This window comes from Diplotaxodon limnothrissa, linkage group LG15 (assembly GCF_057381915.1).
Source record: "Diplotaxodon limnothrissa isolate DT_005_m linkage group LG15, D_limnothrissa_male_GT1.1, whole genome shotgun sequence".
NCBI lineage: Eukaryota > Metazoa > Chordata > Actinopteri > Cichliformes > Cichlidae > Diplotaxodon > Diplotaxodon limnothrissa.
This window is the reverse complement of record NC_140610.1, coordinates 15,440,747-15,461,546: the sequence shown is the minus strand read 5'-3', so window position 1 is coordinate 15,461,546 and position 20,800 is coordinate 15,440,747. Positions and strand designations below refer to the sequence as shown.

The 20,800-nt window shown below is 41.0% G+C and overlaps 2 protein-coding genes across 2 annotated transcripts; both read right to left on the bottom strand.

The window, feature by feature from the left end:
- Positions 1-1,127: 1,127 nt before the first annotated feature.
- slc35b2 (solute carrier family 35 member B2) lies at positions 1,128-6,357 on the bottom strand. Its single transcript, XM_085372886.1, has 4 exons — positions 6,124-6,357; positions 4,015-4,202; positions 3,756-3,916; positions 1,128-2,734 (listed from the first exon to the last, which is right to left on the bottom strand). The coding sequence occupies exons 1-4, from the start codon at positions 6,141-6,143 to the stop codon at positions 1,802-1,804; spliced, it is 1,302 nt and encodes a 433-aa protein (XP_085229012.1). The 5' UTR covers positions 6,144-6,357; the 3' UTR covers positions 1,128-1,801.
- A 3,877-nt stretch (positions 6,358-10,234) lies between these two features.
- Positions 10,235-18,599, bottom strand: nfkbie (nuclear factor of kappa light polypeptide gene enhancer in B-cells inhibitor, epsilon). The gene is made up of 6 exons (XM_085372451.1): positions 17,838-18,599; positions 14,615-14,717; positions 13,063-13,273; positions 12,643-12,731; positions 11,621-11,869; positions 10,235-11,048 (listed from the first exon to the last, which is right to left on the bottom strand). The coding sequence occupies exons 1-6, from the start codon at positions 18,158-18,160 to the stop codon at positions 10,980-10,982; spliced, it is 1,044 nt and encodes a 347-aa protein (XP_085228577.1). The 5' UTR covers positions 18,161-18,599; the 3' UTR covers positions 10,235-10,979.
- Between the last annotated feature and the right edge of the window lie 2,201 nt (positions 18,600-20,800).

Genomic DNA, 20,800 nt, shown 5'->3' with positions numbered 1-20,800 from the left:
CTTATAATCTGGTGCACCTCATGGTCCGAATAATACAATGCCATTGTATTTGATTGAAAAAGGTATAACTCCATCTAGTTTCTTTTTGTATTTTTCACCTGGTTTTACCCATCCATCCATCCATCCATTCATCCATCCATTCGCTTCCGCTTCTCCTTTTCAGGGTCGCGGGGGGCGCTGGAGCCTATCCCAGCTGTCATAGGGCGAAAGGCGGGGTACACCCTGGACAGGTCGCCAGTCTGTCGCAGGGCTAACACATAGGGACAGACAACCACTCACACTCACATTCACTCGCACATTCACACCTAGTGACAATTTAGATTAATCAATTAACCTATCCCCACAAGCTGCATGTCTTTGGACGGTGGGAGGAAGCCGGAGTACCCGGAGAGAACCCACGCAAACACGGGGAGAACATGCAAACTCCACACAGAAAGACCCCGGCCTGATGGAGGAATTGAACTCAGGACCTTCTTGCTGTGCGGCAACAGTGCTAACCACCGTGCCACCGTGCTGGTTTTACCCAATTTGATAAAAAATGATAGCTTCAAAGAAATTGCTCATTTACACAAAAAATGGAGTGTATTAGATAAAAATGATTCAAACCATTGCAATGAACTCCCTGTAAATACCAGGTTCTAAGATTGTGGTCAATGCCATTGAATGTCGGGCTGAGGCCAAACAGGAAAAATGATAGGTGACGTCCAATAACTCTTTGGCGACATGGCTGGTTCAATTTCTCCAGATGTTACTACCTTCTTTTCAGTCTCCTCTGGTTAAATAAAAACAATGTAAACATCACTGCAAAACACTTGATAGTATTAAGTTATTTTAATATTAATCCAGTTACCAGAGGAAATAGTAGAATGATAAAAACAAGGTACCAGTTACATTGCATTTCCCTTGTATGCACTCCATTCTGCAAACTGACCCCTGGGTCTACAGTATCTTCACATCATTTGTGACAGCAATGAGGCATCAGAATCATCCATTCAGTGTTCCCCAAACATTCACATCAAAGCAGTCCTTTTACAAAAGTACACAACTGACAAGTTGGCTTGAAAAAACGGATTTAAGAGATATATATATATATATATATATATATATATACATTTTTTTTTGCCCAAAGTTCAAAACATTAAGTAAAACATAGTGTGGAGAAAAAATTCTAAAACAACCCACAGCAGCATCTGATTCTTTCATTATGACCCAGAATTTTGTCTACCTGAACCCTAACTGATGCTAGCCTATGTGACATGTTAATATATTTTAAATTAAACTAAAATGTATGCAACATGTTTTGACACCATCTTAAGCCACATAAAGACCCCTGCTCTCCAACACAATAGGTTGATAGATAAACATCTGGCTGCTGCGACTGAAGGATAACCCAACAAATGGTGCCATTAGCCTGGATAAAGTTAAATAAGGGACAATATCAGTAACGCTTGGGAAATAATGCCTAGCTATTAAACTCGTACATTTTCCATGGTCATAGAAACCCTAAACTGGATGCATGGGCAACGTATGGAGGTTTAAGGAAAAAAAAAAGATAACAAAGAGCTGAAGAGGCAGTTTGCAGGCACTCAAAACTTCTCTGACCTAACGAATCACATGAACCCCTTGGGGGTACCTTGGTGTAAGAGTAAAAACTGCAGAATCCCTTTCTGTACCATTGCTAATAAAAATAAAATTAAAAAGAACTGAACGGTAAAAAAAAAATTAATAAAAGAAAGAAAGATGCACACAAATAGACAAATAGCACCACAGAAAACGTGGTCTTAGTTCCCAGTTTGGAGCGCTACACCTTCTGTGCAAGCGGCTGCGCTCCCCGCCGACCTGACTTCATACGGCTACGTGCATACACCCGTAGGAAAAGTGCCAGGAACACTACAACGACACCAAAGCCACCTACTAAGGTAACAGTGTGACCGTAAAGGAAACACGAGAGAAGAATGGCGAAAGCTTGCCGTAAGGTCATAATGATGGTGAAGACGGCAGCACCAAACTGGCTGATAGTGTAAAAGATGAAGAGCTGACCGCATGCCGAGCACACGGACAGCAGCACGGCATGAAAGGCAAACTCGGAGTGGCGGGTCATGAAACCCAACGACTCAAAGAAGGCACCCTGCTCCAGCAGCGACCCGACGGTGAAGAGGCAGGAGAACAGGTTGACTCCAAACATCATCTGCACTGATGACATTTTGTACTTGAACAGGTTGTCCTGCCAGTTGGAGGTAAAGCTGTCGAAGACGATGTAGCCGATGAGGATGATGACCCCGCTGAAAGTGGTGACGGTGGATGGATGTTTGTCGGTTGTGCTTGAGAGCAAAAACATGCTGACGCCAACCGAGATCAGCACAGCAGTGAAGTACTCCCAGTATTCGTAGCTTTTATGGGACACGATCTTGCCCATGAGCATGACAGGAATGACTTTGGAGGCCTTGGCCAGGACTTGAGTGGGGAAACTGATGAACTTGAGGGCCTCGTACTGGCACCAACTGCTCAGGATGTTGGAGAGCGAGGCGAAGGAGTACTTGTACATGGGTGCTCCATGGCGAGGCTGCTTGAACATGACGCACCAGATGCCTGACACAGTCAGAGCAAGGATACGGTTCATGAAGACCAAGAACTGCGAGTCCTTAAATTTCTCTCCCTCCTGATCTGTAGTTGCGGCTCCGTAAGAACGAGTCATCACCCTCTCCTGGAGGACTCCCCATGTCAAATATGAAACCTAAGATAAGAAAAGAAGTTTATTCTTAACACTGAGTTAAATCACTTTATCAAATAAGAGCGTTAAAAGAGTTATTTCAGGTGGTGTGAATTCTGACCCCAGTTTCTGCCACTGTAGTATTAAAAGCAGGAATCACACTACTACTACTCAAACCCTTTACTCTTTTTACATTTAACCGTGTTACTGTCAACGGCTGAATTAAATCCATCATTTCCCCTATTATAAACTCACTGCCTGTATATTGAAAGGAAAGCGGAAGTATTCAGGCCCTTTACTGAGTACTTAGCTGAAGCTTTGAAGTTTTGTACACCTCGTTTTTGGAAATGTTTTGCCATTCTTGACTGCAGAGTATCTAAAGCGCTATCACAATGGAAGATGAGTGTCAGAAATTTGAGATCTCACCAGCGATGTATGTTTCTGTTTGAGAAGGGGGTTCAACTGTGCCGCTCAAGAGTTATCCCAAAGCCACTCCAGTGTTGTTTTAAAGTCACTCAGACAACACTGGAGTGGGCTTACGGTCACTCTGTTTTTAAACAAAGAGGAGAGCCTATCTGAGCTATCACTGGGTGAGAGGCGGGCACACCCTAAGCAGCCATCCCCGGTCGCCAGTCTAATTCAACACAAGTGAAATTTATGGTCGAGCAGGTGTGGCGTGTTTGCGATCTGCTTTAATCTGAGGATGTCCGGTCTGCCTGTAGTGAGCTCTGTTATCAATGAAGGCAGAGAACAAAGTATCCAGTACGACTGGTCTGTGACGACATTACCATCATGCCGCCTTTAAAAAAAATAAAAAAAGAATTATACAACCTTCACTCCTTGAACAAATCTTGTAAATAACTAATTTGTCTGCATGGATCAGTACCTTTATTGCTGTACTGCACTGTGCTGGATGTTGCTCTAAATACAGTATCGACAAACAGTGGCATACTTCAACCTCCAAACATTGGGTCCTCAGAAATAGGACATAATGTGGTAGCATTAGCATATGCAATTAATGACTGAAGGTTTTGGGGGAGGATACCTGAAGTCCGGCAGCGCAAAAGATTAACTTTAACGCCTGTTTGAGTGTTGAACCCGAATCAGCCTCATTCCTGCTTGCTGCAGACGTGTCATCCAACAAGCTGGTCTTGGCTTCGTTTCCAAACACGCAGGTCTTTATGAGAGGAAAGCAAAACCCACTCCCTAAATAAACGTGAGAAAGACAAAAGCCCAAGGAGTTTTAGATCAGCAGCTTTCGTGCATTTAAAAATAAGACAGTAAAATTCTCTCAAAACCCGAACCTGTTTCTGCATAATTGGTGCGCTTGAAATAGCTAATGAGGAGGTAGCCAGGGATGATAATGGTTGAGTATCCCAGCATGTTGACGAGAAAGCGGAAGAGCCAGACATCGTGCCAGCCATCCAGCAGCGAAGGCTCTTCTGCAGTCACAGCGGAAGGGAACAGGAGCAACACGAGTGCAGGCCAAATCCTACAGGGTGACACAAAACTACCAATCAGGCTACATAACAGAAACAATATCAATGAGAGTCTGCTGGTGATTACAGCTTATACACATAAACAAGACAGCTTACATTACTTTCTATTTTAACAAGGCTGATGATAAATATTAAATGAACAATACACAAATGTTGTTTATGTCTGCTCATTTAAGCATCTAAAATTAAAGCTAATTTGTGAGCATTGCAATGGTTATTCAATTTTCACGCACTTTCATTAAAATCTAATCAATCCTCTACACGGAGTAGCGATTCTTAGCAAAAATGAAAACATGCCCGTAAAATGACATATGTGACCTTGTCCCCAATCACAGTTTGGGTGAAGGTTTGATTAAACTGACGAATACTGCAGAAGAAAACACCATCACATTATGCATCTTCACAATATCTTTAATTAATTATCTTTCCCTGATCTGTCTGTCTGTAGGTGGATCTGTCTATTTACAGATCCACCTATATGACGGAACCACTACACCCTTATTCTCCAAACTGGGTTATCAAGTCCTCAAATATCTCCCTTTCTCTGAAACTAAGGGGGATTCTGCCTTCCTTCCAGACCTGAGCTCCAAAACTATGGGGAAACTTACCACTCTCTGTGCATTTAACTCTGTAGCATCCTGTAAAAAAGCAGCTTTCTCTTGAAAATAGTTATAAACTTAACTTGCTATCTTTTAAATGCAGTTTGTAGCATGTTAAAACATTTAAAAAAAAAAAAAATAGGGCAGTTTTTTCAGAAAACCTCCTCCAGAGCCATAAATCCCACCTTAAAACTTTTTTCCAAGCTAATAACATAATAATAAAGCATCAAGCATAGTGTAGTCTGGTTGTGGCTACAGCATGAGAGCACTGGATGATGAAATGAGCTGATGGAATCAGTTAAAACAACCAACTTGCTAACTGAGCCGTGAAGACATCAGATGTTCTTCATCACCCATTCCCACAAACAGCTTAAGTGTTACTAATGACTAAAGGACACCTGTGGTGAAACTCAGGCTTCCTGTGAAAAGGTGTGTTCCTTGCCGACAACAGCACTGAGATGTATCCCATTTGGAGTGAGGCAGGGCCTCCTCCTGTGGGGGCCTGTGAGCCCGGCTAACACAGAGCCTCTTTGTGTTGGGACTCTGCAGCGCCCTGGTCAGCCAATAGCCTACTGCAGGGAGACCTGGGCCCTGAACAAGAAGCTTATTACATGAAGGAATGCACTGCACCAGACAAGCCATCCTACATGCTGCTACGCCATAGACACACAAACAGAGAAAATGAGCACTTGTTTAGATTGACGTGTGCACATATATGTACCACTAAAACTGGAGCAACAGGTCTTCATTACAATAACGGAACTGTTTCTCCCAAGTTGCTAAAAAAAAAAAAAAAAAAAAAAAAAAAAAAAAAAAAGGCTGGTGGGGTAGATGTAGAAAGTGTAGAGTGGAAAAACACCAATACTTGTACCAGTATTAGGTATTTTTCCATAGGTGTTGGAACCATTTATTAAACCTTTAATGAATGCACACATAACTCTTGGGCTAGTTGCAGTAAACTGACTTAGATATGAAACATATTTCAACATATTTGCCTGCAGACAGACACGCCCACTATCAAACGGCCGTAGACTGTACAGAAAAAGCGGACTCTCTCTCTCGCTCGCTATAAAACTAAATTAACCCATTTATGGTAAAGGCTGGCAAACGAAAGGGTGTTTAGGTCGGACCGTTAGTTGCTAAATTAGTGTAAGCTAATACCAGTTCCGTAGGCTGCTTACAGCTTCAAAAATCTGCCCCCGTAAGGCTGCATCACAGAAAGGTTCACCGTGAGCTGAATGAGCCCATACCTCAAACTCATCTTCAGCGTGACACATTTTCCCAGTTAGCTACACTTCTGTCTGAAAAATATTACCTCCGTGAGAAAGAAGGCATTTTCCCTGCACTCCGTGGCCGACACCCGGCGTAGCACACACGCCGACAGACTCAAGCGTCCCCGCTGTGACACACCATGAAGCCCCGTGGGTCCGCCAGGTGAAAAATGACTAAATAATGAGATGCTGTTTTCTTTCAGGCTAGTCGCCTTTAGATCAGAGGTCTTCGACTTTTCCTCAATAGCCGATGTGTTCACTTTAGCAGGAAAGGCCACCTCCTCTTTACTCAGCAGCATCACCACAGGATGCTGGCGAGAGATAACGGCGCCCTCCCGGCGGCCCTGACCCCTGTCGGTGTGGAGGAGGAACTGCAGAGCTGTTGGGCTATGACGTGCACAGACAGCAGGGCACTGAGTGGGCCCACCATAGCCCTGTGATCAACTATTGTGATTGGAATGCCAAGAATTTTCACCATGGTGATCTTTTGTCCAGTATATCCACCATCTCTCCTGCGCACATGTCCAAACCACCTGAGCCTCGCCTCTCTTTGTCTCCAAAAGGCCCAACCTAAGCTGTCAGTCTGATCTACTCATTTCTAATCCTGTCCATCCTGGTTACGCCCATTTTAATTTTCTTTACGTATGCTATTAACATGTACAGCACTTTGTGAAACTCTGGTTTTATGTTAAAGTGCTTTAGAAATAAAGTTGGTATGGTATGGTATGGTATCTTCAGCTCTGCCACTTCCAGCTCAGCCTTCTTTTTATCAGTGCTGCTGTCTACATCATCGTCTTGTAAACTTTCATACTATTGCTGCTGACACTTATCCTGAGCCAATCCTCAGCCCTGACACTCATTTACACTCACTCCACCTTGCTTGCACTCTCTCCTGCACTTCTCTTGTGCATTGTCCTTTGCTTTGGATGGTTAACTCCAGAAGTAATTAAACTCACTTCCACACTCTTGCCTTTCTTTCCCCCTCTCCTCTTTGGCCAACAGTAGCACAAGTTTCTCAACCAATCTAATATTGAAATCTTCTTTGGGCCAAGATTTTACACCAGATGGTGGAAGCTATAGTTTGGAAGTATTCTACTCTATACTCCGTGTTATTCATTTTAAAGCTTGACATACATACTATTTGTCACATTTTAAAGTATAAATATACCATATCTATAAGATGGCACATGAGCCTGAAATAATTATCTGCTCTAGTTAAAGAAATACCTAAATTTGGACCAAAACATATATTTGTGGTGTAAATGTAAATGCATAACATAAGAAAATTAACAATTCAAAGATTCAGATCTTTGAAAATGAATCAAACAAACAAACAGGGGGAAAAAAGATTAAAATGTAAAGATACAGGTCTTTACTTTGATGCCAGTGCTTCCCACTGCTCAGTGTCTGAAAATCTTCATAGTCTAAACTTTTAAGCTGTTGTTGTGTTTCTTAATTTGGCTTTTCCCCCCCTGCTCATAGAGATGACTGTCTGGATGACATTCCTTATTTTTATTGATATGTAAGTAAATACAAATAAATGCAAAAGCAGCAAACAGATCTTCTCTTCTTTACATGTAATGACTCATTTCTGCCGTTTCTTGGAAACATGAAGCATCGCATATAAGACGTGACATACCGTTTTTATATGTATATATAAGAAAAAATGATTAAAATGTAAAGATATATATAGTTTTTGAAGAGTTCCAGTATAAAAGACAGTAAACAAGGCCCAGACAACCAAGACATCCACTCTATGCATCTCTGAAGAAGGTTAAGCTGTGCTGGAAAGCCTTATGCATGAGGCATTTCAAATGAATCCTACTTCATAAACACGTGCACAGTAAAGCACTTCCTTCATGCCAGTGAGTGAGCATCGAAATAGGCTGCTGTCATTGTTGCTGATAAACACATCTGAGCTGCTTCTTCAACGACGCCACAGTGCCTGCCGTACCCCTGACTCACTTCTAAAACAGGTCACCAGTAAGGAATTCCTTTTATTTTCACGCAGGGGAATGTGTGCCCTCGTTCCACTACACCTCAGTAGTAATTCCTCCAACGTTTGTCTCGTCTTTGTTTCCTTCTGACTGCAAAAGTGAAGAGAGACATTCCGTCATAAAAACAAATTCAATACAGCAGCTAATCATTAACTAAACCAAGATATTACAGCGAAACCGTATTTCAAGATATCACATAATAGCAGCTGATATATTTATCTGAATAATATCCCACGTAGGCTATGTCCACGTAGGTGGATGTCTGCAAGAATGGAAATTCCGGCATTCCATTAGAAAGAAATGTTATTTCCAGGAGTATTAGTCAGACCTGATGAGATAATTGACCTGCTGAGTGTATTACGCATACTATCATCATAGATGTTGATTGAGAAGGATCGCACAGAGCGGAATACATGACTTGAACACACCATTTTTAAAACCTTTTGCAGCACTAGCATGGTCTTTACTGTACATAACACAACAGTATCAGTTTTCCAGATTACACTTGAATGGAGAAGTAGACTGGTATAGTTTCATAACTCTGTTCTAGCTACTGACCACAGAGGTTTGTCGGTTTGGTAGCTGTTGCCATAAGTTTTGTTTGTGCACATGTGATAATGAAAGATGAGAAAATCCCATAAAATTAACTGTTATATTCAATATAAAACTTGAGTTGTGCTTTGCAACCATACAGCTAATTTGACCAGGAAATAGATAAAGACAAATCTGCAGCTACTGCTTCTGCTGTCATGTTTACCTGGTCAAAGGAAAGTAATTTTGTAATTGCCAGGTAGTTAGTCAGGTCAATATACCTGTATGAACATGAAGTGAACCTGTTCTGCGGTGGGTAATGTGTTTATAATAGAAATCCAACCAACTGGAATTTCCACAGTTCCACCGGTCATTGTACTGTAAGACCCACAAGGAAGAAGCCACTTACAGGAAAACAAAAATAAACCATGTTTCCAGTCAGCTGATTTTTTGCTGTTAGGAGCATTCCTGTACAACATAACATTTAATCATCTCATCTTTACTTTCATTTAAGTGGAAGCTAAAATATATCTGCATCACCTGTCTCTGTGCGTATTTGAAACACCTTCTTTTGAGGCTTTCAACAACTTGGAATTGCACATGTAAGACCGTTGGTAAACCGTGTCAGGCTTGTGCACGTGCACACATTAGATAGAGATGCATGCTTGAGTAAGATAGGACACCCTCTTTCAATTCTACGGTTTTACATATGAGGAGATTTTAAAAAATCCAGTTTTTAATCAGGTTTTAAATTAGGTAAACAGCCTCAGATGAACAGCAACACGTGGCATACTGGCAGCATGTGAGAAATTCGGTATTCCCCATGATTCCATAACTTGTAGAAGCATTTTTGTTTCTATTTCACTATCACCCGCTCACATCGTTACGGAGGAATTTTGCCTCTCCCTTTTTACAACGTTGCCTCAGGAGGTCTGTGGGGATTCGTTTAGGCCCCGCCTAGGCATTTGGCAGGTTCAGGTCTGGACTTTGACTCAGCCATTGCACTCCCTTGATTCTTTTCTGTTGTAGATTTGCTGCTGCGCTTGAGATCATTGTCCTGAATAAGCTTTAAACGCTGAAAAGATGGTGTCATGTTCGGCTCTAGAATACTTTGGTAAACAGAGGATTTTACAAGTGACTCAGTGAGTGCAAAACAAACTCAAATCATGACTCCTCCACCACTGTGCTTGACAGCTGGTCTGCACAGTTGTGAAGAAATGGCTGTATAATCCTTCCCAGATTTGTCCTCCTCTGTCATCATGTTAACACACACCCTAAGGTTTCAGAGCAGCAAATTACCAAAGCTTCTATTTTCATAGAGGTGCTTACACTTGCCCGTGCTACTTGATTGGCTGCTGTTTATCTATTTAGTTCCTAAAGACGTCAGACTGTACTTAGTTTTTCCACACATAAATAATGAAACCGTGCCACATTTTGTAGTTTATCTGAAGCTGTATTCAGCTAATTTTAAGATCTGATTATTTTTTTTATTAAGTGCTGATATGTAAAACCTTCAAAATTAAACACGTACTTTACCATGACTGTTTTTGCAATTAAAAAAGACAACATTCATGAATTTCCTGTCTTTTTATTACAAAATAAATGAACTCTTAACTAGACAGGCCAGTGTAATTACACAAAGAACAGTTTCTGCTGATGAAAGCTAGGTTGAGATAAATAGTTTCACTATTCCAAGCAAAAAACAAAAACTACAAATCAAAAAGATCAAGCTGCATTTCCTGTTATATACATTACATTTTTAACCACTTGTCACTTTTTTTTTAGCAAAAGCAGAGATGAGAATAGTTTGTTTTTTGCAGGATTTACATTTTTTTAAATATCTGTTCACACCTCTGATTGCATTCTTCCAAAAATCTCTTTTATGCACTACAGTGAAAGGCCACATTTTCAGAGTTAAAAACAAAATTTAAAAAATGAAAACTTACTTCAATTTCAATGCAAAGTCACTGATAAAGTTTGAGAAACCGAAACTATGCATTTTGCATACTCTATTTGTAGCCACTGAAACCAGGTCAAAATGATAAAGAGGTAGATTTTTTTTGTGGGCACTGAACAGGTTTAGAGACAGTCTGGTACTCACAGTGAGGTGGGGTTTTACAGCTGAGTACAACCATCTCCAGAGGCATGCAGAAAGAAGCAAAATAACCAAGCTTGTAAAATCTTTCAATTAAGCGGTACTACTCTGTTTAATCAGAGCGAAGTGAGATTTATACTGTGCACATACTTGTCTAAGCATATGTATACTAATCAACAATGTTAGCTCAAAATATAGGTTTTTAAAATTTTTATTTATATGAGCTGCAGTGAGGCTCCAGACAATTAGAGGACTGTTGTTCAGCCCGTGACTCAGCTCAAAACTTCACGCCAACCAACGACCTTCCAGAGATCTGGATGTCATCAAAAGGAAATAGAGCCAGAATCTGAAAGACAAGAACAAGAAGCAGGTCAAACTTTACTGATCCTTAAATAATGATTAGAAAAAATACCAGAGAACAGCATTTATACAAGCGCTGCCGTACAGATGACTTATCCCTTATCTAAATGTCTTTCTAGGAAACCCAGAACTAAGCAGAGCATTTAGAGCACAAGAGGTCAAAATTGAAACCATGAATAGTGTTTGTCTGTGAGCTTCATACAAACTGGAGTAAAATAAATGAAAACAAATGAACCAAATCCACTTCTGCTGTGACTACTCTGCTTTTTAAAAGAGTACCAGGTCCCCTGCTTGTATGCTTTGGTAGGTTATTCTGAACTGGTAGGTTAGTGATGTTAAACCACTTAAAGAGTAAACGAAGAATGAGTTCAGTCAGGCAGTAGGAGGAGGCTTGACAGATTAGGTTTGTGCGTTGAGTTAGTGCACAGTTACCACTGAAAGTCTGCAAAACATACATATTGCTGGTTTTGTTTTGTGGGGTTTTTTTTAAAACAGGATTTAAGTCTTATTATTTAAACTATGTACAACAGTGCATTTCAACCCTTAATATTTGCTTACATCATCATTGCCGTCAGCCAAATCCAACGCCGTCTCGTCCTCCATGTTTCGCAGCATTTTGTCGGCGCCATTCTGACAGAGGATGGTGGCGATGGTGGCGTCCTGTCTCCCCACCGCAAGATGCAGGGGTGTGCAGCCATTAAACATTGCAGCGTCCACGTTGGCTCGGCTGCCGAGCAGCAGCTTCACAGATGTGATGTCATGCAGCTCCACAGCGAGGTGAAGAGGCGTTTTGCCGCTGGTTCCTTCCTACGAGGGGAGCGGACGAAGAAAAGCGATGAGAAATTCCACAAAAAGGGCAGAAATTCATTATGAAATTTAAACAGTTTCACAGTTTTATTTTTGCAATTCCACATTCTTGAAATCAGCTAGTAAAAAGGTCAAAGTACATTCTAATTAGAATAATGAATAATTCAATACATCGGACGTGAGGCAGACTGATATGTTAGGCCACTGATTTAAACTAAGAGGAATGTCTGGGGTGGTTTCGGGACTGCCACGTTCCCTACCATCAATAGAAAGTTAAGAGCGGCCGGCTAGTCTGACCTAATCATATCTCAAATCTAATTATGTCTCACTGAATCCTGCAGGAAGCCCCGAGCTCAGCTCATATCACTATCAGCATTGCACAGGTGCAGCTGATTTATGATAGGAACACAACATAAGGTCCCGATGTGGTAAACACAGTTTAAACAGGACGTATGTGATTATAAATGCAGACATATGACTGGATTAAACAAGTACGGAAAGCCCTCTTAGGGGAAAAAAATAAATAAAGACTGCAGCTTTGCTTCCACAAAAACAAACTCTTCATCCGGTCCTTCAACCTTTTCCTTTTCAGTGTTATGAGTTGAAGTCTGCAAGTGGAGCTGCACTGTTTGTGATCATTTCAGGCTGAATTACACGAGTGCAAAAAAGGCTTTCTGTTTAGTGTGAATTCTGCCTTTATGCAAAACTTAATTACACAAATACAGCTCATATGGTGCATTGACTTGGGGGGGGGGGGGAATCCACAGACTAACCTGTATATTCAGATCTGCGCCCTTTTTGATCAGGAGCTTCATAATTTCATGTTGCCTGTTCAGTGCAGCCAAGTGAAGGCAGCCAAGACCTGAAATTACAAATGTTGTCTGAAATCTGCAATGTGGAGCTCACTTTTAGGTCAAACAGTTTTTACAAACTTCAAGCAGAATACAGACCAACACTGTATCGATACAACACAAAACATGTTCTACATCAATGCTAAATGTGGGCGTTATTTCTTCTGCTACTGTCCAAGAAAATCCTCATGTATCTTTTAGGAGGACATCAGGGAAAGACAAGCTAGTTAAATATTTCTGCGACATTAAAATGTAAAACAAAAACAAAAACAACTTTTGACTTTAATGCATAAAAACTCGCATAAACAGATTTAGTAGCAGCCATGACTGTTTTCCCCTCACCTCTCCAGTTCTGGGTCTCGAGGACCGGAGCCAACTTGCTGGGAGAAACGTCTTTGGTCATCTCGGTTGCACACTCTAACTGCCCGTGCTGGCAGGCCACGTGGAGCGCCGTGTTCCCGTCCTGGTCCTGCAGCTCTATGCTGACCTGTTTCTCCATCAGACACTGCACCACCTCTCTCAGGTTTAGGTAGGTGGCGAGGTGCAAAGGGCTCTGAGGAACAAAACAAAAACTTTACCTGTGTGTCTCTGGTCAATATAAACAAAAACACGTCAGAAGTTCATATTTAAGTTGAGATGTTAAATAATCTACTAAAATGTTGAGTTGATATTAAGCAAAGACACACAAAAAAAATACTAGCTGTCCATTGATTCATCAAACATACTGACAATAACAGGTTGATGGTGGTCTTATATATTTCTTCAGCTGTTGTCCTTATACCCTGTCACTTCTCCTTCACAGCTGCAGCTTCCCTGTATTTCCAAGAATGCTCTTATCCTCATTTCTAACTCCTCATTATTATTTTTGGACTCTAGTAGAGTAGCTTAGCATGAATGATGATTCTGAGCGTTAGAGTAATCCAAAGCTTCACTAAAATTTCGGCTCATTGAGATTACCGACCTCATTATACCAAACTTTTGCCATGTTTAATGTGAGCACCCATTACTGAAGTGGTATAAATATGAGAGGAAATAGGTAAAAGTCTAATAGTTCCCTTTGAAAATCCCCAGAGCGCAGGCCTGTACCTGCTGCATTCAGGTACAAGTGAGGAAAACCCTTTCCGAGAAATTGAGTTTTATCTTTAATCCACAACAAGTGATGCGGTTACTCTGCACTGTGGTTTACTGAGACTGCTGTAGGTGTAGAGTATGATAGTGCTGTCTCTCCCTCCCTTTTTTTTTTTTTTATGTGTTTTGCAATTTTTTGTGTTATCAGAATTTTGCTGCGAGACTGTACTCACAGGACCACGTGTTAAAATATGGCAAAAATCCCTAATCCATTTGTTTTCCTTTTCCTTCAGAAATGAAGATGCATTTTTATTTTAAACCCCCTGGGTTGCAAACAAATTTCTTCTTGGTAATGTGTCCAAATGTGAAATCTTAGAATGACTACTAAGAGGAAATTAGGAAACCAAAAGAGCCCAGCACAGAGCTAACTGAGTCACTACATGAAGTGCTGAGTCTCAACTTCATATGTTTCCTTTTGACAGTTCTGCAAGTTCAAGTTAAGTCTCTGGTCGGACTTCTTGAAGGACTGGAACAACTCCTCCACCCACATCCACACAAGGATACACTCCACAGCTCCCTGTGGTTCTATTTCTACATGAAGTAGAGGAGGGGAGTTTCCATTCAAAGTCCCTTATGAGTTAACACTGGAACCACCCACAGTGACGTCCCGAGTGAGGACGGACTGCAAATAAAGAGGAACAAGAGTTCTCTGGAAGTACAGAGATATAAATAAAGCCACCGCTTCCACAATCAAGGTGCAGATGAGGAAGTATTTGTGGATTAAAAAATTCCAGCAGAAGCAACTTGTAGGACCTGCTGTACCTACCTGATATAAATTATTTTGGATGTCCAGGACTTCTGTTGGGAATATCTGTATCAACTCCTTAGCAAGTGGTGATATTTCGTGGATAATTGCTAAGTGCAGGATTCTACGGGAGTGAGAAAGAAAAAGAGAAGATGAACATTAACCGTTACGTCTGGAAAAATCTGCAGCCCTACTTTATCTCAAATTGAGCAACTTACCCCCCCTCAAAAAAAAAAAAAGCAGTGCTGTGAATTTCAACAAATGTTGCCTAACAATTTTCCTCGGTATTCATTTCAAGAGACTACCTCGAAATGTAACACTTAGTGGGCTGAATGGCAAGACTGAGTCGTTGGGGTATTGAGCAATACAAAAAAATTCTAGACAGCACAGCAAGGTGCTGGTGGTTTTAAAAAAAAAAAAAAAAAAAAAAAAAAAAAAAAAAATCAAACATCTGTGAGCAGATATAATCGCACAGGCTTCAGTTTAAACGCTTACAGCAAAAGACAAAACAAAACAAAAAGCACGCCACCCAAAAAAAAACACAGTGGGAAGTTGTAGCAAACAAATGTGTGCGCAAAGCAGGAAATGGAACTGAGCATTAGTGCTTAATTTAGACTCAACAGCAACATAGCGAGGGCCCCATCTGGAAAAGGGATCTTAACAGATTAAAATCAAAGTTTGAGGCTTCAAGTTCTTTAAACTCACTGCTGAGTCCAAATTCTGCGAACATCAGGTTTTATCTTACGGGCTTGAACCGTTGATGTTTTACTGCTGCACGATTCGCCGCAGCAGTTACTTCTCTGTTAGTTTAGCAGCGAGACGTTCTGCTTTCAGAGTAAATGTCATTTAACCCAAAGCTGGACGCCGCGGGCTGCTTCAGACGCAGACAGAGTGGGATCAAAAGTTCCCACGACGTCTCGCTGTACACTCAGCTTTGAACACTTACAGTGCCACATGTCTAATTATACAAAGTAGTAAACAACGTGGCATTTATCGATTTGTTAAATGGTAAATTTGGTTACTTTATTTCAAAAGACCCACACCAAAGGGGGGAAAAAAAGAATTCAGTTTTATTTAGTCACAAATTTAAAATATCAGCGTTTCAAAAACTAATGTGCAGCGGTAGCGATAATACAGCTGCTTTTTTAAAGTGATCAGTTATTGAAATCTATAAGGATTAATCATGCAACTGAACATTTTGTTTGCAGCTACTGACACTGAGAAACAAAGAAAAAAAAAGATAAAGTACCTGCATAAGGTTTATTTTAAAAAGGTGACAATATTTTACGCTTATTTTTGGCACAAAACAAGGGGGAAAAAGCATTTCTTGTAGTTACTGCCATAAATACATAAAACGTATTACTACTTTACTATTATCAACACCGATTAAGCATATAAGTTGGCTTTTTTTCCCCACTGAATTAAATATCTTTGGGCTGTTTGAGAAGAAGCAATGAGGAAACAGATGTGGGGCATTTCTCACTGTGAGTAAATTAGGAAGGCTGCAGGTGACAAAGTGCATGATTCCTTGTGCATTTCTAGGAATGTAAAATTCCCAAAAACTGTAGAGAAAATGAAAATAAATGTAAAAATACAAAGCTGCTTGTGAGTGTTAATCCATCGCTCGAGTACCCCAGTAATGGTTAAGATGAGAGGATACTGCACGAGAAGCCACATTACATTTTTGTGATGCTTAAATGTCAGCTACGTCTGCAGACTGATGGAGCTGCACTGACATAAACCTGTCAGCAAATGTCTTTGTGTGAAAGGGACTTCCTGGTTTGAGTAAGACTTGAATGAATAAGAACTTTAAAAAAAAAATCCCACAGGGGAAAATTAGTGTTTGCATGATTCTGTCAGTCGAAGCAATGCACTGTGGTGTGTTTCAGGTGTTTTTTTCCCCCTCCACCAGGTATCTATAGTTAGGGTGTGAGAATGAAACCATGTGGCCCCAACAATCAGCAAGCGGAAATGAAAAGAGGTCAGAGACACAACAACACTTGTGCAGTGTGATGTGACTACATCAGGATCACACCGGCTGGTCGTGGCTGCAGGATTCATTAAATCGGTCTGCTGGTTGATGACGCTGCAACTCTAGATGAGTGGGTCACATAAGAAACAAGAAGGTCTGCATGGGCTGATAAGATTGTGTGTGTGTGTGTGGAGGTTGAGGTGTTTAGATTGTGTGCAAAAGTTTCACTGACTCAAATTGAGAAATGAAGAGCAGCGAAAAGCCGCTCAGTTGCAAATGATTTTTTTAGCTGTCTGGAAGAAGGAAGGGGGAAGAAAGTAAAAAAAAAAAAAAAAAGCAAGGGGGAAAGAAAGAAGCCTGTGAGGAATGAAAACATGCGTACACACTGTCCTGTCCTGATCAACAAGTTTCTTGGATGAAAAGCGGGCCACACAGCTACCTCACAGCATGTGCTTTGTCTGTGCTGCATGGGGGAAGTCCAGACCTATCTGTTTCACTTCTGTTTTCTGACTGAGAGTCGACAACTCAATGGAGACCGGTCACATATGCGACAAGGACAAAGTTCATTATAAAAGTCTGCAGTATCACACTCTTATGAAATCCCCTTTAAAACCTGTATCGCCATGGGAAAAACTGTGCCTGAAATTTAATGTGATTTACAGACTCCAGCTGCAGTAGAAATGCCATTCATGACGATTTTAAGTTCATCAGCTTACAGCAGACTTAAAAAAAAAAAAAAAAAAAAAAAAGAAGAAGAAAAAAAAAAGTGAGAAGCTACTACCCTGCTCAAAATTAAACCAGCAACTATTCTGGTAACCTTTAAATTATTCTGTGCAATATTTAGAACAAATACACAAAAAGATTTCTAATTACAGGTCACCAATTATAAAAAAATATATACTTTTTTTCTTGTTTTAAATCATTTTGAATCGTACATTGTCTAATAAATCCCCATCACTACATATCAGGCAGTGATCCAATTAAAACTAATGTGGTGGCATTAATGTACAAATCACTAGATAATGGAAATGATAATCATAAAGAGCTTTGCAAACTAACTGTAGGATATTGCCAACCATATCAACTAAGGATAAAAATCACGGGTGCCAAAAAAGCTGGTGAAACCTCTAAGAGAGAAACAGTTAAAATGCAAAAAGGTTTGTATTCACCCACCAGTGTGCAGCAGCATTCCTTTCAGCAAATATTCTAGCAAGATGAGCAAGAATTTTTTATTTTTGATGGAAATTAAATGAATAACAATTAAAAACCTACGTGTCTCCATCCTCTGTAATAGTTGTAAGCAAGTTCTCCTCCTGCTCCTGCTCAGAGAGTTCAGAGCTCTGTACTTGCTGGTTGCTGCTGGAAATCGTGCAGCCCTCCACTATATCCGACAGGCTCTCTACCGTGAGAGACGAGGAACCGTAGGCTGAGTCCAGCCATTCCTCCCCGCCGGAGAACTTGTCCCTCGGCCCGCTGAGGTCATTGCTCGGCCCCCGGGGCTCCTCCGACTTCACTATGGAGCGGTACGACTCAATGCCTGAGTCTGTGCGGTTATCCTCCGGCAAGTGTTCTTTAGTACAGTCATGGCTCGCCATGGTAGTGCTGCTGTGGTGATGATGATGGTGGCCTCGCTGGGTTTCCCCCTCCCGCCTTCCCCGAGGATTTAAAGGCTTCCTGCGGGCGCTGTAGCCGCTCGGTGCTCGGTGATGTGACCGGACAGCCCGGTGACACCTGTGATAACCGCCGCACCGTCTTCGTGAAACCAGAGGAACGAGCCGCTGCGTATCATGCCATTAACCGACAACACTGTGCCCTCTGTGTAGGAAGAGGCGTTCACTTTTTACCGATTTAACGCGTTTTAAAAAGTTTCGAAAACATGGTGTATCGGGTTTAAAACGAGTGAAACGAGACACTAACGACTACCCGTCGACTAAATATCCGGTAAATGCGTGAGCTCCAGGCGGAGAGCATATGAGCAATGAAAGGCGAGAAGGGGAAGAGCTGACATGTGAAAGGCAAAGCTGTTTTTGTCACGCGGGGGAATCCCCAGTGGCGTGATCGAACGCACACACACAGTATGTTCCCTCGCGAACACGCGCGCGCAGAAACGCCGGAGAGTCGGGTGTGAGAGCGGAATTACTTTGTGATTATCAAAATAAAAGCACACTATCTAAGGCTTTGTATATATATATATATATATATATATATATATATATATATATATATATATATATATATATATATATATATATATATACCCATTGATGACTTTCCATTTCGTGTCTTCTCATTTTTTTTGTTAAGTTCATTTATTAATAATATAGCCACAAATCACAACAGCAGTCTCCTCAAGTGGTGTAGAGTAAGGTAAAGACCCTGCAATAATACAGGGTAAACCCCAAAATTAAAACAACCTCCCTGGGCAAGCACTTGATGACATTGGGAATAAAAAAAAACTCCCCTTTAAAAGAAAGAAACCAGGCTCATGGAGGAACAGTCATCTGCAACCATCTTCTGAGAGCGAGCGGAGGAAGACGGGACAAAAGACTAAATACTATGGAAGAGCGTCAGAGATTAGTAGTAACTAATGATTAAATGCAAAATGGAGTGTGAGTACATAATGAGTGAAAAAGATGAGTGAAGAAGAAATACTTAGTGTATGGGAAGCCCCCAGCAGCCTAGGACTATTGCAGCATAACTAAGGGGGGATTCAGGGTCACCTGATCCAAAAGAGTGCCTGTCTCCTGAATCCAAACTGGGAGCTGGTTCCACAGAAGTGTAGCCTGAAACCCGACGGCTCTGCCTCTCATTCTACTTTTAAATATCCTTGGAACCACAATTAAACCTGCAGTCTGAGAGCAAAGTGCTCTATTAGGATGACATGGTAACAGTTCGCAGGCTTCTGACTAACTCTTACTGGAATTTATTTTCAGGGGCATGTCCAGAGGGGGGCATAGGGTGACATCTGCCCCCCCCTCAAAAGAAATGACTGCTTGTTAATCTTGCAGTGCTAAACATAGATAAGACCTGTTGTCTAATGTAATCATGATATCTACAATCACGAGGTCTGGGTAGTGGCTGAAAGAATGAGATTGTGGAAGAAGTTCAGTAATTTGGGAGGGATTTGGAGATCAAAGTGATAAACACATTAATAAAAAATAAGGAAACGACTAATAACTATTATTTTTAAAAATGATAATGATTCTGAAGAAGGACGATTCTGTATAATCTTCATTTTCCATTAAGTGCACTTTGATGCCTCGCTGCACAGTCACAGTGGAAAAACCCCAAAAGTCAAGGGGATAAGGAGGAGTACAATCAGTAGCTTTTCCCACACCCTCTCCTTTTCCCCCATCGGTCTTTATCTAAGAGTAAAGTTGAACTATTAAACTCCAGCTTCCCTCAAATGACTTCAGTAAGCTCATCATTCATTTCTGACTGTCGGCAGTGTCAGGAGAATCCCCGCTCATGGGTTTTTGCAAAGTTGAAATACCTTTAATGCAGATTAGTGTCTATTCACATCATCCAGTGCAAATTTCACTTTGTGGCTAACATGAATACATCTTTAGGCTAAGAAATATGAAACATGATATTCGCTTACACAAAGAGTCTGTCATATAACATCATTTATATTAGGGCATAGAGCTACACCAGCCTCAAATTGTATTTACTTCTGATCAAATATTCTGATTTCCAGCCTCCCCTCTTCCACCCAACCTGCCCTGTTATTCTTCTATCCTGTTCCACCCCATTAACGATTCCTGGAAACACCCCTGTTGCGCGATATGGCAGCCTCGCTTCTGTCAGTCTGCCCCAGGGCAGCTGTGGCTACAACCGTAGCTTGCCTCCACCAGTGTGTGAATGTGAGAGTGAATGAATAGTGGCATTGTAAAGCGCTTTGGGTGCCTTGAAAAGCGCTATATAAATCCAATCCATTATTATTATTATATCAACATTCAATGAGGCCAACAAACGCGCAAAATAAGAAATATACAAAATGCTTAATAACAATACCCCCCCCCCCACACACACACTATGAAATCAACCTTGTCTAGTGTGCTAATAAAAAAACAGTAAATATATAATCAAATAAATGAACTGTGTTGGTTTGCATTTCCAATTTTTGATGTTTAAGTCTCAGTTGTTCTGAGAACCTTAGTCTTCACTGTGTACCACAGCTGCAGGGATACTGAAAGCAGCAACATCACATACAATAACGAAAAATGAAACAATAG

What these genes read in the sequence shown, in the direction of transcription:
- nfkbie (XM_085372451.1), bottom strand. Translation starts at nt 18,160, where the DNA reads ATGGCGAGCCATGACTGTACTAAAGAACACTTGCCGGAGGATAACCGC. An exon ending in ATTACAGAGGATGGAGACAC is followed by an intron (nt 14,718 to 17,837) that starts GTAGGTTTTTAA and finishes TCACTCCCGTAG; the next exon opens with AATCCTGCACTTAGCAATTA. An exon ending in TGGCTGACGGCAATGATGAT is followed by an intron (nt 11,049 to 11,620) that starts GTAAGCAAATAT and finishes CTTGTCTTTCAG; the next exon opens with ATTCTGGCTCTATTTCCTTT.
- slc35b2 (XM_085372886.1), bottom strand. Translation starts at nt 6,143, where the DNA reads ATGCCTTCTTTCTCACGGAG. An exon ending in CACCAATTATGCAGAAACAG is followed by an intron (nt 3,917 to 4,014) that starts GTTCGGGTTTTG and finishes ACGTTTATTTAG; the next exon opens with GGAGTGGGTTTTGCTTTCCT. An exon ending in TTTGCGCTGCCGGACTTCAG is followed by an intron (nt 2,735 to 3,755) that starts GTATCCTCCCCC and finishes TTCTTATCTTAG; the next exon opens with GTTTCATATTTGACATGGGG.